The sequence below is a fragment of the Falco cherrug genome, chromosome 14 (assembly GCF_023634085.1).
Source record: "Falco cherrug isolate bFalChe1 chromosome 14, bFalChe1.pri, whole genome shotgun sequence".
Classification (NCBI taxonomy): domain Eukaryota; kingdom Metazoa; phylum Chordata; class Aves; order Falconiformes; family Falconidae; genus Falco; species Falco cherrug.
In genome coordinates this window covers 3,869,786-3,887,275 of record NC_073710.1, presented here as the reverse complement: position 1 = coordinate 3,887,275, position 17,490 = coordinate 3,869,786, and the positions used below count along the sequence as shown (strand labels likewise).

Below are 17,490 nucleotides of genomic sequence, written 5' to 3'. Positions count from 1 at the left end.
GAACTATAAGAAATTATACATTCAGCATCTTCAAACAAAGAACTTCACTGTTACGGAACATGTTTGAACAGCATTTAAAAAAAGGTTTTCTTTATAATTGTCTTGTGTTTAAGCCTTTGTAAAGCAAAATGCAATCCCTATATTCTTGCTTTGCTCCTTTATGATTTAAAATGGTTCTATGCATCTTCTGTTGTCACATCATGCTTGGGGTATGATTTTGACTGTAGTGGGTGAGGCTGTGGTAGAACCTATTCACAATGTTTCGATTTAGTTCCACTGATCTGGGGAACAGCTCACTTTGTGATTTTGTCTGTAAACTGAAACTTCAAATATTAGGGTTCTTTCCTCACCGTGAAATAGATTCAAAGTTCAGTTTTCAGAAGGTAAGAAGAAATAGGGAATTTGACATTGCATTATGCTTTGAACCCTGAATTTTGGGGCTGTCATTAAGACCCTAGGCCCTGTACTTATTAGCAGCTAGTTTATATTGCAAAAATGAGAATAGCCACTCATGTAACACAATCTGTAACATCTGCTTCCCCAGCTGTAAAAACAGGGAATCACAAGGGGCATTATGTTCACTTATCCAATATTTGGATTAGCTCATCAAGTCCAGCTGTACAGCTCAGGTGTGGACCCAAACTCATGCAAAGTTTTAGTGTATTCAGATCCAACCTAATAAAGACAGCCCAATTCAGAAAACGGTATTTCTTCTTTTATTACATCAAATAACTCATTCCCATGGCTTTTTTACAACATGGAGACCTGAATCTTCTGATTATAAAGATACGTATTATGTGGAACAGGGTCAGGAAATAGAAGCGATGTTGTAATTTTAAATTTGCATCAGTATAGAGGGTTTACAAAATGATGCACCATTTTTGGATGCAGTATATTAAGTAATAGTTCAAGTAAAGGTCTTGACTGGCTACATTCCCTCTGAAAACCCCTTCAAGTAAAAGCTGAACTCTCCTTTAAGAATATTGCGTGTTCTTATAGCATATTGCACGACTGCTTGAACAACCGCTCAACTTGACCCCAGTGTTTGTGTAGGAATCACACCTGATTCTTCTTGGTAGTTGGCCAGTAGTCACTTCTTAATCAACAAATCTTTGCTAAAGGAGACTACAGTTCCTGATGGATTAAGTTTGTGTCAGGTCAGTCTATTCCTTACAGCTAGAAATCCTAAATTATTAACCAGGTAGCTAATTGATCCTTCCTCAGTAATGCTGTGGATGAGTAAGAGTTTTTAAGTAACAGCACCATGAAGACACTGGTTTCCAAATTCTAAGATTATGCTTACTTTCTTAAGGTTTGTACTGCTATCCAGCTGTGCAAGACATTAGCAATAACAGAAGCAATTATTTTTTGGGCAGTAGGTTTAATACGGCAGATTTCAGATTTTGAGTTTTTATCAGTTATATAGAGAAACAAGGAAATAGAGCAGCTAGTTTTATACTATATGGAAATCAAATTATACCACTCAGACTTCAGAGGGATACCTATGGAAACCCAGCACTAACCCAACAAGGTGTGATAATTAGCATTAAAACAAGGATTGATGCCCGCTGTAAAAGTAGCATAGAAAGGGGGTGATTTTATTAGTGGAGGTGAAAATAGGTTCCATTATTCTACTTGGTACTACCAAGGCATACAGGACACCATCCAGTTTGGAGTATTTGAGGCCATGTTTTTAACCACAGTAACTAACATAACAAGAACTTGCTGCTCTGTGTTACTGGGATGTACTTCAGGTTATGGAAAACTTAGTAAGGATGCTAAATGTGCCCAAGCACTGAAGTCTTCAGCCCCAAGGCTACATGGGAAGTGGTAAAGCCTGAACTTGGTTCTCTAGGTTGTATATTTACATCAAGAACATATACAAACTTTTGCCTTCTGGTGGGCAGGCTGAACTGGAAGCAAGGAGACCAGAAACACCAAGCATCTATTTTGCTGTTGGAGAATGACAGAAAGGTACTTCCAAAACAGGCCACAAGCAGAAAGATGGTGTGTTTACCCTTAAGAGAAACAGACACTTCTCTTTGGGACATGGCTCCTCCACACAAAGCTGGCCTGAGCATGAGTTTAGAGTAGATTATTTCCTAAAACCATGCAGCTGCCAGAGCTGACTATCTCCACCAGTACAGGAATAAACTGTAGGAAGAGGTGGAAGTACTGTGCTGGGATAGTTCATCTAATACTTCAAGAAAGGCACCTCTAAGTTCAACAGAAATATGCTGATTCTCATCACTTACACTGAGTGAAAGAAGGGAAAACTTACTAAGAATTGAGGCCAAATCTTTCAGCTATCCAGTATTTGGCAGGGAGCGAAAGCAGGGACAAACCTCTAAGCCTCAGACTTGGAAGAAATCACTTCAAATTGCAATTTCCGTGCCAAGGCAGTGAAAGAAGGACTTTGACAAACATATTTGGCTTTTGTTTTCAAGCCTGAAGAGTTAGGCAGTAATTCAGCTAGAAGTGGCTCTACACTTAGGCTTTCTAGAGTGTTTTGTTTTATTGAGCCTAGTTTCAGTTGCTCAGGCTTAATTCAGGCCAAGGTGCCACTGACATCAATGGGGCAGTTGGTTACAAACAGCAAGGAACAGGACCTCTACAATACTTCATTACAGGTGGTTAAAATCAATTATAAAGTATCTGTACACTGCAAACTTAGCAAAGCGAGCACTCCAAATTCTGATAGCAACTGGTGCCCTTCTGCTAGTAATAGTCATAAGAGAAATCCAGTTAGGAATAAAACATGAATTCCACATTTCTTTGGAGGAACACATTAATTACTTTCCTCTTCAGTGGTTTGGAATTAAACATACAAAATGCAAAGGACCTTCTATCCTTTCAACATATGTTAAAATAATTCATTATAAACATTTTTTTGGGAAGAATGGAAGTGCACCACTGTAAAAAAGCTCCCCTAAATACTCCATATCACTCTTATTTAAATATTCTATCTGAATACAGGCATACTTTATATTTCTTCTCTCTGTTCTCATGTCTGGGAAAAGTTTGTTACCATCTTGCTTTCATTTACACTGACAATTAAAAAATACCAGTTTGGAGGAACAAAAGCACTATTCTCACGAGGTACTGTGCCTGTAAAAAATCATGATCTGTTGTAGGAACAAGTCCTGGCAATTTTTTAAACAAAACAATGAAATTGTCAACAAATGTATCAAGCTACGGCTATTTTCCTCTGATAGTACTTTTTCTCAGGGCTGTAATCCATTCTTTCTGCATAAGAAATAAAACACATTTTTACAGGGAATTTTTTGTGCCAGATTCAGTAAAGGAAATTCACAGAATTCACAAGTCTGCTCAGCTGTGAGCAATTGCCAAAAGCTACCTAAGAACAAGGAATAGAGACAGTGTTCAGTCACAGCAGTCTATGTCTATCATATTTACAAACATAAATTTATGAGGAGCCTGTGAACCAACAATATCCTGAAAAACTCTCACCTGTACAGCAAAGGTCACTTTTATAGACCCATAGGTTTGTGCTTTGGGGTACAAATCTTCACAGAAATACCAGCACAGACCAAAGGGTCCACATAGTCCAGCGTCACATCAAACGGAGTGATCAATGCTATGTGCTCTAAAGGAGGAGGCACAAACCTATCCCTGTAAAACAACTGCGAAGCAACCTCTCCCAAAAGAGAGAAAACATGACTTCGAAAGTAAGCATAAGCAATTCTGCCTATAAATGTTTATAAAAACTGAATTAGAGAAGAAGAACTAATTAGAGTGGATAGCCCTATATTCTGCTAATCACAATTGGTAAGAAAAGATTCTAAGCACATGCTAAACAATATCAGCATTTCTCAATAATATACTTCTTTTCTGGACAAAAAACCTCCACTGAAAACATCTGAAGATTCTTTAAGAGGTTTCTTCATGTAACATTCATAACCTATAAACCAATTGGAGAGTTTGTAAGCAATGAGAAATTAAGAATCTCTCTAGACATCTAGACTTATTCATCTTTTGCACCTGAATTGAAAGAAAAGTTATCAGATGTCTCTGAGAGATTTGAAGTTGGGTAATAGTCATCTGTTTACCTTCATAGATATCACTCAAGCACAGACTAACAATAATTCTAGACAGGTTCCGTACCTTCACCCCTAGAAAATCCCCTGAATGTAACAGAACTCCTCCTCTGATTTCAGAGGGCTTAGAATCAGGTACATTATTAAATACTTCATGTGGGAAATTTCATGGCCACGTGGCTGAAGCAGCAGTAAACAAGCTGCTTTAGATATCAGTTCTATATGAACTGCACAGGCATATTTGGAAGTGTTTGGGTGCATTGCTTATACATCCATAGTCTGAGACTAACATTTATATGCATCTCTACACACTGTATATTTACTTTTTGACTGTTTTCACTTTTTTGGACTCAACTAAGTAACTCAATCTTTCTCTTTTTGACTCAGTGCACAGAAATTTCTGCTACAAGTCTTTATGTGCATAAAATAAAAACAGCTTTTCCCCAAATATTTACATGTGCAGCTTTGAAATTTACTTTTCACATATGTTCACGTCTTCACATTTGTTGACCATTTACTTACACAAAGAGAAAAGAGATTAAATGTGAGTACAGTGGAAGACAATACATATCAGTGTGTACACATGCTCTTAGGCTTGGACAGCTTTATGGAAACAATTCCTAAACCACAACACGCCCTTATGTAGCAAGTCCAGAAGACTGGAAGAATGACCACTTTGCCAACTTAAGGTTGCAGGGGGGGTGTTATGAAACATTGTAAATGTCAGGAGTTGCACATCATGATGCATGTAATTGGCTTCTTTTGTGCTAACTTGTAGGAGAAATTCTAACTGCTTATCTTTACATACAGATTCCTATGTATTTTGGTAGTGGTACCAGGCTCTGAGCAATAATTATAGTACCTGAGGTCAGTGCTGCAGCACCTCCCCTATATTACCTTGTATGTGAAATACTGGCAAGAAGAAGCAGAGCCCTTCCCTGTGGAGCATCTCCACCTGCACATACTGCTCAAGGCAAAACCAATAAAGGTGTCACATAACTAAACACCCATTTATATTCACCTGTTCCTCATCAAATGATCTCTACAACATAGTACTGACATTGTATCACCAGTAGTGTTTACATGCTGCTTCTTATAGGGGAAATGTTTGCTCATCCAAAGCTATCACATCTGAGCATTAATCCATGAAAAGGTTACAAACCTAACCTCATTGCGTAAAGGACTCAGCATTACAACAAATGTCAAACCTAAAGTGAGCATTCATTTGTTTAAATGTGCCAGCGGTCCTCAGTTTTTGATGCATGGGCATTCCTGGAGTTGACTTTCTTCTGGCAACTTGTGTCTCTCCATGCAGCTCTCCTGAAATCAGTAAAGCCTCATGAAAGCTCAACAGCTTCTTTGGAGGGGCTGGGACTTTTCTTTCATGATCCTCCCATCTAGGGCAATGCACAGCCCACTGAAAATGCTGACTGAAGAGCCATTCAACTTGCTGACCCAGGGCTAGGGCAGTTGGGAGCACTTGTGCTCTACCTGCTTTGCCAGGTATCCTCAAACAATAAACTTTTCCCAGGAGTTCAGTATTCATTAGATCTACGAAGGGGTGAAATTCAAGCATTTCCATTCTACCCGCAAATCTCAATATAATGGGTTTAGAAGCAGATTTTGAAATACTCTTATTTTCAGAGCACTGTGCAGACTTGAATGTGCTGATGTGGCACAAATAGCAGGGGAGGTCAGAAATATTAAGTTAATAGGAGAATTAAACTGAGTAAAGAACTCGGTAAGTTCAGATAAACATTCTCAGTGAATGAAGAATTTAGTCCTAGTGGCCACATATAATTTCAGGATTCTCATGATTCAAATTGTGCACCATCTCATTCAGTACAAATAATAATTATATGCCACCCAGGGTGTCACTGGTAAATTATCTTTCTGGAAGTGATTCCAAAAAACCTACCTTTAAGTCTATTACACAGCTCAATTCTCCAACACAAGAGGGAGCTGAAATATCTTGAGTAACAGAAAAACCCAGACAAAGGGGTTGGCAAAAGACAATGCAGCATCCAACAGATTGGAGTGAGCACTTCCAGCTGAACCCAAGCTGGCTGCTGCAGAGCCCCTGGCATGTCTCTGAAGCATGCCCAGCACTCCAGGGTGGGGGAGAGTTCTGTAGTGCACACGTAGTACTGCGCGTCAGGTGGCTCAGCACCTCTCTTCTATGTTCTTGGCTGTAGGAGAGCACTCTCCTGTAGCCAGGCTGTCCTTCTGCACTGCAGCGATGCCATACTCCGAGCTCTTTACAAAGCACCTAGAGGCACCCAAGCGGCTCAGGCAGCAGCTGTATGTATGGCAGAGCTGGGTCTGAGCCAGGCTAAGCCTGTTGCAGTTGCTGACTTCATGTGGAGCCACTCTGCTGTCTCCACACCACACCCCTAGCCCCAGAATTACAGTGAGGAGACATTGGTGTTCCATCTGCGTGGAGCCAGCTTGTCTGCAGGGGTTGTACCACAAGCTGGATGTAGACCTTGTGGGCACGTGAAAACAGTACAGCTGAATTTAAGCAGTGCTGTACCTGAAGTAAGAATACCTGGAGCCTGGCAAACTGTGCAAAAACAACTCCATCCACACCTGCTTAATATAGATAGCCTAACCTTCCACAGATCAAAGAACCAACCATCTTAAACTCTGAAGGAAACTGTCAGCAACGAAAACCGAACTATGGTTGCCCAAATACATAACACAGGAGATGCACGTAGGACAGCCTTCTAACTGAGCACAATTATAATGCTTCTAATTGCTTTCTAAACTGAGTACGTAAATTAGTTTCTATAGACTGCACACTGTATATGCTGACAGTCCTTTCAGCATCTTCAATCTAATTTGCATTAAGTTTTAAATCGTAAAAAACCTAGTCTAACTACCAGAATAGGGAACAGAGCCCAGGAGAGTAGGACTATATCTATTTGTATATTAGCTAATTTACTCATACTTACTTTATGCAAGCCATTTGGGTTTGATCCCATGAAAGTAACTAACTTCTAGAAGTACCTGGAAGTTCTTAGAAGTACTTCAGTTTTTAGAAGTACTTACTATGTTAACAAATACATTTGTTAGTTAACATACTAATATGCTGACAAGGTGATGACATTTTTGGGATCTGAACAAATCTGATAACACATCTAAAAATTGTTTAGATGAATGACACCTTTCTATTGATCCCAAAATTTAGGCAAATAACTTTTGCCTTTAATAAAAAGAGAAAGAACGAGCCTATAGAGTTGTGTAATCATGTTTGGATTGAAACCTAAAATTATAATTGATTTGGGATTCAAAAAAAGAGGCCTACTCCACCACCTTTAACTTGACTTGTCTGTACAAAACCTTCTAAAATACAATAATGTAAATCCACCTAGGGATGAATAATACAAAAGACTTCTTAGGAAGTCCTTAGAAAGAACCAGTCTGACAAAAAAAGTCTAGGAGAATTCTACACAGAACTACAAGAATTCTTGCCTCCTGTTTCCTGGATATGGATTAAATGTTTTGGAGTGAACAAGATACAAAGTAATTTTCAGATCACGACCCTTGGTGTTTCTTTTTCCTGTAGGTTGGTTCCCTGTTTATATTACTGCTTCCATAAAGAGTATGTTCTACATTGCTCAAAGCAGAGACAAAGCAAAGGTTTATAATAATCCTTATTTTATACAGATGGGAACACTAAAACAGAGATGAATTTATGGTTCCAACATTACCTATTATTAGGACTATGACTGGATCCTTCATTTACTGAGTCCCACTGGGCAGCTGCCCCCTGCCTTCTCAATAATTTGCTTTTAGTAGGGTTTCTGTGTCAATACCAAACAGCTGGGCTTCCTGTTGGCTCTTCGAGATCTGACACCAAATTAAAGAGGACCAAAGTGCTGCACGAAGACAAAACAGAAGACAGTGGTACCAGCAAACAAACCACTGTTCACTGATTTAAGCAGAGGTGAACTCATTTCCTTTAGCTGAATGCAGTGTGGAAGTAAGGCAAGAATTGGTGCCAGAGTTACCTGGTGACTAGGGGAATCTTCCCAGCAGAGAGCACAGGGAAGGAGAGAATAAGAAGAAATCTCCCAAAGAAAGAAACTGGAATCTCTGAATGCAGCTTCAATCTGAAATCCCTTCACATTCCTGCTCCTCTTGCAGATAGGCAGAAAGACTCCTGGGACTCATATTAACAGTGATGTACAGTCTCAAAGTCGTTGCAAATGTAATTTACGCTCCCTTAAGTGGAAAGAAGTCTTAGCATAAATCAGGCTCCTTTGCACAAATCCCTGATTAAAAAAAGTGAATTTCTTATCTGTAGTATATGTTCTTTGATTCTTGGTGCTGTACTAACTAAATGTTGTTAGAACACTGACTAGGGTATCAGAGAGTTTAAATAATTTGTTACCTCCTCTTGTATTTGACTCAGCATAACATAATAGGTCCTTGTTCTACCTTCTGTCAGCTCCATCTGTTAATGTTTATTCTCAGTCTTTCCTCCATAATATTTTTGTCTCCTTTTTGCAGTTATTTCTCATCTACTTTCATTCTTTTCTCAATAACAACAATCTGCAGGCAAAATACTAATTCTAGTTGTCTTACTGCCTCTGATTTTTCCTTTCACTTTGACTCAGAGTGCTGATTTATGACTTTGTTAGCAGAACTGGACAGAAGCTTTTACCGAAGATGTTCTCAGTAGCTTTGGACATAATTTAAATAAGTTGACAGACAACAGAGGCTGATATTACTTGGTGCTGTATCTCCTCTGGTTCCTTGGCTTAGGGATTTGTGCCATTTTCTCTGTGACTGGTACATGTCTCTGGTACATTGGGAAATGGGACAATCCAGCAGCTAGTGAAGGCAATCTCAGTTCAGGAATGGATGCTGGCCACATTGCATTATTCTGATGTAATATCAAAAGGCTGAAAATTCAGGTGTTTTGACCTCAGAGCTTCCTGAACAGGGAATCTTGCAGGATCTCTTTGTGGCCAGTATAAGGGAAGTGACCGAGTATAATCTAAAGGAGCCAGTCAGGGATTTAAGAACTCAAACTGCCTTAACACAGACAGCCTAAAAGCAGCCTCAGCTGCTCCTGAAATAACTACTCCTTGGTGTGAAGTAAGAATAATCGTGGTATAATTGAGCTAAGTGGATTTTCTATAGCATCACTGATGTATGCCAACTTGGATGATGATGATAAATGCAAACTTATTTTCAAATTTGCCCTTCTCCAAAAAACGCCTGTTTTTCGAAGGACAAAAGGACATTATGGAGCTATATCCTTCAAACCAAGAAGGTTTAGTCTATCTAATCCTTTGGCTGCTGCTTCTCTCCTTCATCTCTTCAGACATCAACACATCTTAACCTAAATTGCAGTCTAGCACTAGATCTTTCATACTTTATGGTGCCACTGGAACAGAAATGTAGCTTCTACTAGGTATACATTCATGAACTACTTCCCAGAAACCCTCAAAAAGGGCATCTTTCAGAAAGCTTCTATGACTTATCTTCAGAGGCCACAAAGAAAAACAAAAAAGAAAAAAGGAAAAGAAAGAAAAACCTGCCAGAATTACAGCTCAGAAACAGCAGCTGTCTATGAAGATTTCCTTGCCTAGCTGCCCAGTTACACAGCTGTTTTGACTGGTTACAAAAGTATGTTTCTCTTCCTATTTTATGATCCTTACCTTGATTAAGGGAACAGAACTCTTGGACTGGAGGTTCTCCTGAAAATCCTAGGAATCCCACATTTCAAATGGCAGTTCTGGCAAGTGTTCCGAACAGTAAGACACATTGCTAGCTGCTTCTTGGAAAGCAAACACACAAGGAAGCCGGCTTCTTTACAAATCCGGAAAAATATTTGGGCAAGAATAGCAAAAAGTTAAATGAGCACAAAGGCGGCAAGTTCAGATCCAGTTTTTCGGAGCAGACATCTACATATCATAATCCAAGGGACTTGCTTTACAACATCCAGCTCTGACAGCGATAGCAGTGTAACTGTGATAGCACAGACTGCCAACCCCCCCCCCCCCCCCCAGGGTCCTGGACAAATGTTCTGATGAGAAACCTGTGAAGCTTTTCCTGGCTATACTTATCACTGCCCAAGCTGATAAGTTTAGAATGGAATCAGGCATCCCTGCCCAGGAGCCACTTCAGTTGTGGATCCTCTGGGAAATTATACTTCATTAGCAGAAATACAAATAGCTTTCATTCACACTCTAAGCAAAGGTAGAATGAAACCTATCTATTTATTTACATTTAGTTAAAGATAACATGTTTTTACATGAGATATCAAGAAATCTGCCTCTATGTTTCACTGTTTCCACAGGTAACAGCTATATTGTTATAGAGCTATATTGTTGTATAATACCTGTTAAACTTACCTTATACTTTCTAAATAGGAACATTCTTGACTATATGCCACAAACACACGGTCACTACCTTTTTAATGCCTCACTTGTTATTAGCCTTACTGCAACAGAAGCAAATCAGTTGCTTAATTTAGGAGGATGCTTTCTACAAGTATCTTTTATCCAACCTGGGATCAATCATAGAAACAGTTCAAAAATACAGCATTTCTTATTAAACATGAGAAACTACAGAAGCAAAACTATTATAGTTCTTAGCTGATCATACCTTGATGTTTTAGGGACCAAAACAAAATTGTATGCAACTCTCCTATCAATAGAAGGATCATTCTAACGAGCCTTAAACTGTAGAAACATGCTGGGAAAATTAAGTAGTGCAGAGATTTGTTTCGGTTTTCCCCATTTAAGTTGACACAGGTTTGCCTGATCTGGGAACCTATTCAACTATCTCACTTATCTCTGACTTGATAAGACAAGTGCTTAAGTTAATTCTGAAGCACCATCTATCTGCTAAGAGATTGTACAGGGACAGCCAATGGAGCTGGAATTAAGACACCTCAGGCTTCAGTCTCTACGTGTCTGCAGCCATGCAGAGCAGAACACTCAGTATTTCAGTTTCTCGAAAATGTAGTTATCTTCACAAAGCATGTCAAGGTCCTCCACTGAAAACAGCTTCTTTGATTGGATTTGTTTGTACTATCATGGTGCTAAGAGAAACCAACAGAGATCAACTTTCTGTTTTACCCAAGCAGTGCATAGTAAATAAAAGTTGACAGAGAAAGGGGAGGAGGCAAGGAAGGTCGTGACCATTTTATCTGGATGGGCACTGAAACACTAAGAAACTGAATCCCTGAGCCAGCATCCTGTAGATCCATATCAGAACCAGGAGTTATCAGCAATTTAGCTCTAGTGCAGGGCTCTAGCCACAATGCCATTCCTCTTTGCAAATACAGCTTTCAGTAAAGCAAAATATTTCTGCATTTTTTAGATTTGTAAAAGGAGCAAGAGACACTTGAACAGCATAGAACTGAGTTAAAGGATGGGAGATCCACTATAACATCTCTCCCATATCCCTATGCCTGTTGCACACAATGTGTTCTGACAACTCTAATTGTAAATATTACCAGTCATGAGGAAAAACACTCTTTTCTACACTTCCAGTTCATTTCACTGTATAGATCTCTAAAAGAATTAGCCTTCCCTGGTAAGCAACAGAATTTCTTCTGCTATCACTCCACTGTCTCTGTAAACAACACAGAGCACTATATCTAATTTAAATTTACCAACTGCTACTTTTCCTATCCAACCACTTCTTTGTAGCCTCACAATAGCCCGTTGAAAAAGAAATTGAAAGTAACTTTGGAAGTGCTCAAGTTGCAAGAAGCCAATTGTTTGCTTATCTAGAAGCACAAAATAATTCAGATTGAAAGAGGTCTCTGAAGGTCATCTCATACAACTCTTTACCCAAAAGCAAGGCTAACTGCAAAAGTAAATCAGTCTGCTCAAGGCCTTTACTGGCCAAGTTTTAAGATGTGCAAGGATGGAGATTATGCTGCCTCTCTGGGCATCTATTCAGCATTGAAACAAGAATCAGTGAATGAAACTTCCAAAATCCCCAAATACTGCCTGTGAAGGAGGGAGTGCTATCATTATGGCACTATGGTGCTACACAGATGCTGATGGGCCCGCGAGACGATAAAGTCATTGTGGGAAGAAGTGCAGTACACGGCTTCACAGAACAGTTTTCACTAACTACTAGCGATACCAGTAGGGCAACTACTACTGCAGTGCAGTATCCATTTCTGCTGTCCACAGGATGAGATATGTAAAAGCCTTTTCCCCCCAGTGACTTCGCTTTGTTTCTGTGTATCTGGTATGTAGGCGAGGAGTTCTGCACCTGCACGAAAGCCGTGGAATCCATGACCTTGGCTTGCCTCGCTGGCAACTTTCCCTCTGCCTCTTGGTGGTGGTAATCATTCTTTTCTTTAGTCTGTGGAAAGGCGTGAAGACTTCAGGAAAGGTAGAGCTAATATTGTCCTTCTATCTCAACTACATTCTTTGTCTCCTTTAAGAATTCTCCTAATTTTAGAAAGCAAGAGGCTAAATCACTGCTTCTGAAGGATCCTCAGGGAGCAAACCATGTGAGAGGCCTTCATATATGTAGGGTGGAGATACACAATCCTGACTCAGTCTTTATTTTATTTTATTTACAAGTTTTGCTTGTGTAATATTCCCACTGGAAGTTTTATTAGCATATTCTTTTCAATTCAACGTCAGTGGTCTCATCCAGAAAGTATTTTGAAAGACTTCAAGTTATCTTAAACGTGCCTCCTATTCTTAGCCAAATGTACTAATGTTTCAATGGTTTAAGATGCTTTGTTTTTATTATATAAAATGCCACAAGAGAAATACCTGATGAAAGTAATTTGAAATTACTCTTTGACATCCCTCAGAAAACACCTCAAAAGAAATTCTAAGGTTGGATACACCAGAGAGCTTTTTGTACATTTTCATGAAAGTATCACTTAACATCAGGCACTAAGTGCACTTGTTTAACAAATTAATATATAGCTGAACAGCTAATCAGCAGTCTAACACACACTGGTAATGTATAAGCACTCTGAGTCTTCTGTTTGTCCAAACTGTCTCCTACTGGCATCTGTAAACATACATACATACATACTCATGATACATAACAGCATTTTCCCCCAAGACATCCTATAAAGAGCTTCTTCACTGGAATGAACAGACAAACCTAAGAAAGCGCCAGCTGTAGCTGTGTTTTTCTTAAATCGCCTGTTAACAGTTGATTAATCTTTGGGATCTCTGTTGTCTGCAGGTTGTTTGGATAACAGCCACATTGCCTTATGTTGTATTATTTGTCTTGCTAATACATGGAATAACCTTGCCTGGTGCATACAATGGAATAAATGCATACCTGCACATAGATTTCAGAAGATTAAAAGAAGCCACAGTAAGTGTATTCTTCTGCTCTTATTCCCTTGTTATTATTAAACCTGTTGCCCCTGCTATTAAAACTGAAAATATTAGAGCTAATTTCTGAAATTTATAGCCACACTTCTGCTTTTGCATAAGCACTAGTCCACTGTCCCTGATAGTCTACCTTTCCAACACTCTCCATAACGGGACTATCTCAGCCTCAACCCAAACTCTTCTGATCACAAAACACCTGTATGAGGGCAGTTTCAGGTGTGGCAGTCCCTTAAGTCCACGCTTTGACTGTACATGCTATAAATTGCACTATCCCTTATACATGAAAACTGAGTCATGGAAAAAAATTAGTTCTCAAGAAGCTAAGAATTTCCTCAAGAAGAAAATCCTGCTTTTTGAATCACTAGGTTAAATGTTAACCTAGTAAACAAAAATCCTGGCCTATGTAAACCTTGCTAAACATCCTAAGTCAGGACAAACTCACCTAATCAAATCATGCTCCTTCATACAAAAGAGATTTTCAATAGTACTGTATTGCAAATAAGCAAATTCTTATCTTACTATTCAAAGTAACGCCCATTTCACTGTATCATTTAACAACATTGCAAGGCATCCTCATTAAATATTGCCTAACCAGTCAATTTGTTGAGTACCCTGGAACCAAGAAACAGTTCATCCTTGGTAAAGCAAGATCTACGAGTACAGTTACTAACTCATGAAATTACCAGCATTTCAGACCTACAAAGAACAACGATCTGGTGACCACAGAGACCTTACTGCTGTGCTATTCTAAAAATATCGTAAATCATTTATAAGGCAGTGGTAACTCTGTGGATGTGTCAAGAGGCCATCCAGATGTTTACAAAATGAAAAAGTGAGCACATAGTTCTACCAGAGGGAAATGAACTGTACTGAAAACTTGCTGCTTTCAGAAATGTCTGTAGTTTGTACATACTTGCACTGTATATTCTCTGTGCAACCTATCTTGATTTTTCCTGAATAATTAAAGTTGTGTGTTAAAAGTGAGTGTTAGAATACAGACCTATTTGACACACTTTTAGCAAAACAATCCTTCCTTGCTTTTGTAATACTAAATTTGGGAACTGGCATTTCTTCAACAACAGAAGTTATCACCAGAACCCGGACCCCATCTCACTCTATTTTGCAACAGTCAAACTGACCTTCAGATATGGGACTTTTATTCACCTTTGTCACCAAGGCAGTAGCCACCTCAGTAGCTCACATTTATGCATGCACATAAGTACAAAGATAGAAGGATGAACAAAGGAGGTGCTTAAATTTTTCTTACATATTTTAAATGCTGTTTGGGAAAAAACATCACAAGTTCAACTAGATGCCTCTGGAGCTGTGCCAGCTTGCATCAGCTCAGAATCTAGGCCTCCATAATCATAGCTGCCTTCTGCTTTTGGAAAGATATTCTGTGTGCTGCTCTTTCTTGGCTTAATACTGCTGCAGCTGCTATGATCACCCTAAAGGTATTTTTTTCTAAGACTAAATTTTTCAGACCACAGGAAAGAGTTGATCTAGAATAATAAAAGACCAAAGATCAGTTATAAGGAGAATTTTCACAAACTGCTTTGCCACACCAGTCTTTCTGCTGCTCAGAGACTGGGATACCTGCTGCTGCTATAGGCTTGTGTGTTTAATCTTTGTCCTCAGGCTCCAAAGAATAGACTCCTGCTGCAGTTCTCTGTCAATGTACCCCTGAATCTTTCTGATATATGATTATTTTTTTCCTCCCAAAGTATCTAACAAAGAAACATCATAAGTTGCCAGCAGTAATGACCTACAGAGGGCTCTGCCAATGCTCTTCTAAAAGACCTTAGAGCGTCCTGATCAGTGCCAAGGTCTACCTCATTTTATAGGGCCACATACTGCACAGCAAGCCCTGAGACACCTCAGTTTTTAGGGACATTGAATCCACAAAGGCTGCCTCTACAAAAAGAGGAGAAAGATATTTACCTGAGGACCTCTTAACTAGACCAATGCTAGCTATGTTCCTTGCTGAAAGTCCAGCAGCTACAAACCCACAATACTCTCCTCCACTGCACAAATGAATACACTAAACATCTGTGTGAAACAGCAGCTACCTTTCTGTTCTGCTAAAGGAATCAATGTTAAATACAGAGTTAAGTAAGACATGAGGAAGACACTTGCCTTTTCATACACCTTAACACATTTCCTGAAGATTATACAACATCTGGGTGTGCACACAATGTTTCCTCTCCATACAGCAGAGTAATTCTTTAAATCCACATACACAAGACAGAATATGCAGAGAAGTTATAATGGCATAAACAACTATGAAGAAAGATGAAAAGATTGATGACTGCCTCCTGTAAAATGTTTCTATTTTTTTTCATTTTTAATGCACATAAAAACATCCTACCATAAAATATATTAGACTATGCATCAATCAGAAGCCATTCAGCTGAAGTGAACAGAGAACATGAGCGTGAACTGCAGAAGAACCAGCCCTACTATCTGTTTCACATCCTCCTTTGTTATAACAAAGAAACTGTTTTGCATTTATCGTAGTTCTAAAGGAATTTCTGGTTTCTGCTCTTTTTTCCCTTCACCTTGATCTTCTCAATTTCTCTCCTGATCAGCTACTATGAGCCAAGACTCTTACTCAGCAGATCCTTAAACATATGCGTAACTCCTTTGGTAGGCAGCAGGTGCTAACCTCTTACTTGAATCAATAGCACTTAAGCACATGCTTAACCGTGCTTGAATAGTAAGAAAGGGGAAGTATAACGAGTACAACTCCACTGGCAAGACACAAAAGAGCTAGGGAACCACTAAAACCAAGTGCCTTATGGTGGCAGCATTCAGATCTAGTTATAGTTTAAGTAAAAATTATTTTGAAAAATCTCAGGAACTTTGTTAACACCACAAGTTATGGGAAGTTTTAAAAAACAAGAAAAATTATAGAAGGCTTTGCATCCCTTCTCCTACATTCTTATCCACATAAACACTTTTCAGAGAGTACAACCCTGGTTTGAGCTCAAAGTTTGTGTGGAGATAGAACATTAAGATCTAACTGGGTATATAAAAGGAATGAGCAAGGAATTAATTTTACAGAATTGTTTTGCTAGTTAGTAAAAGAAATTCATGATAAATAAAAACCTTGTATTAACTGCATATTGAGAAAAGTCATATCTACCTAAACACTAGTTTGCAGTAAACACATCATAGATTGTTCTTCATATTATCCTTCCAGTAATTAACTCTCGACAGTTCATAAAATTTTCCCTACAAATCAAGAGTTCAATAAATGGCTCACAGGCTTCAGCAGGCAGTAGCTGAAAGCATCTATCATTTATGTTGGAGAAAAACATAGATCACTAGCATAAGTCCTTTCATATATCATGTTAGGATGGGATAAGGCAATCTCTTTCTTTCCACTGGGCCAAATGTGAAAGCTTAGCATTAGAATCCCAATGCAGATGGAACTGCTAAGTTGCTTAGATCTGTTAAAAAGCCACTGCTGAATACATTGGATCTGATTTTGTAGAGATGGAGGGAGATGAAATTCAGAGCTTTTCGTAGTCTTGTGCACTTGGCAGATTTAGTCAAACATTGAAGATCTCATTTTGAGAAATGTTGAGTATAATTCACTCCATTGACTTCCCTATCCTTGTTGAAGATGCTTGTTTAAATATCTCTGCGTAACAACTAAGTGAAACCCTCATTAACCAGGGTAGGCTATTTTTAAGCTTCTGATTCAGGAGACCAGCACTGTGGCATTGTTCCCAACTCTGTCTGCACATCTTGAGTGGATGTTGGACTGGAGGGTCACTTTAGAAAATGTTATAGCATTAAAAACATGTTTTCTTTAGTGGACAATTCTTAAAAGTACCTAGCTGCATCTAAACTGAAATTTGATTACTATCACAGGAGTAACTCCATCGTCAACTAAGTGGGAAAGGTGATAGATAACCTGCATGGTTCTGCTCACAGCATGTCAGGCTTCAGCTTCTGAAACAAGAAAGCATCATATAAAGTGTACTAATGGTCCCATGAAGAAAGCTCTCTTGTGGGAAAGAAAATGTCCTGTAACTCTTGACCCATTAACTATTTTTAGTTTTCTTGTTGTACATTCC

At 38.9% G+C, this 17,490-nt stretch overlaps 1 protein-coding gene and 1 long non-coding RNA gene across 4 annotated transcripts in view; one reads left to right on the top strand and one right to left on the bottom strand.

Annotated features, from left to right (window-relative positions):
* LOC129737328 (uncharacterized) overlaps positions 1–17,490 on the bottom strand; it is a 770,208-nt gene that overhangs the window by 681,852 nt on the left and 70,866 nt on the right. The window lies entirely within an intron of this gene.
* SLC6A2 (solute carrier family 6 member 2) overlaps positions 1–17,490 on the top strand; it is a 78,610-nt gene that overhangs the window by 27,723 nt on the left and 33,397 nt on the right. Inside the window, exons 4-5 of the mRNA XM_005444592.3 lie at positions 12,293–12,431; positions 13,251–13,385. Coding sequence (XP_005444649.2) covers positions 12,293–12,431; positions 13,251–13,385 — 274 coding nt within the window. The remainder of the gene's footprint in view (positions 1–12,292; positions 12,432–13,250; positions 13,386–17,490) is intronic.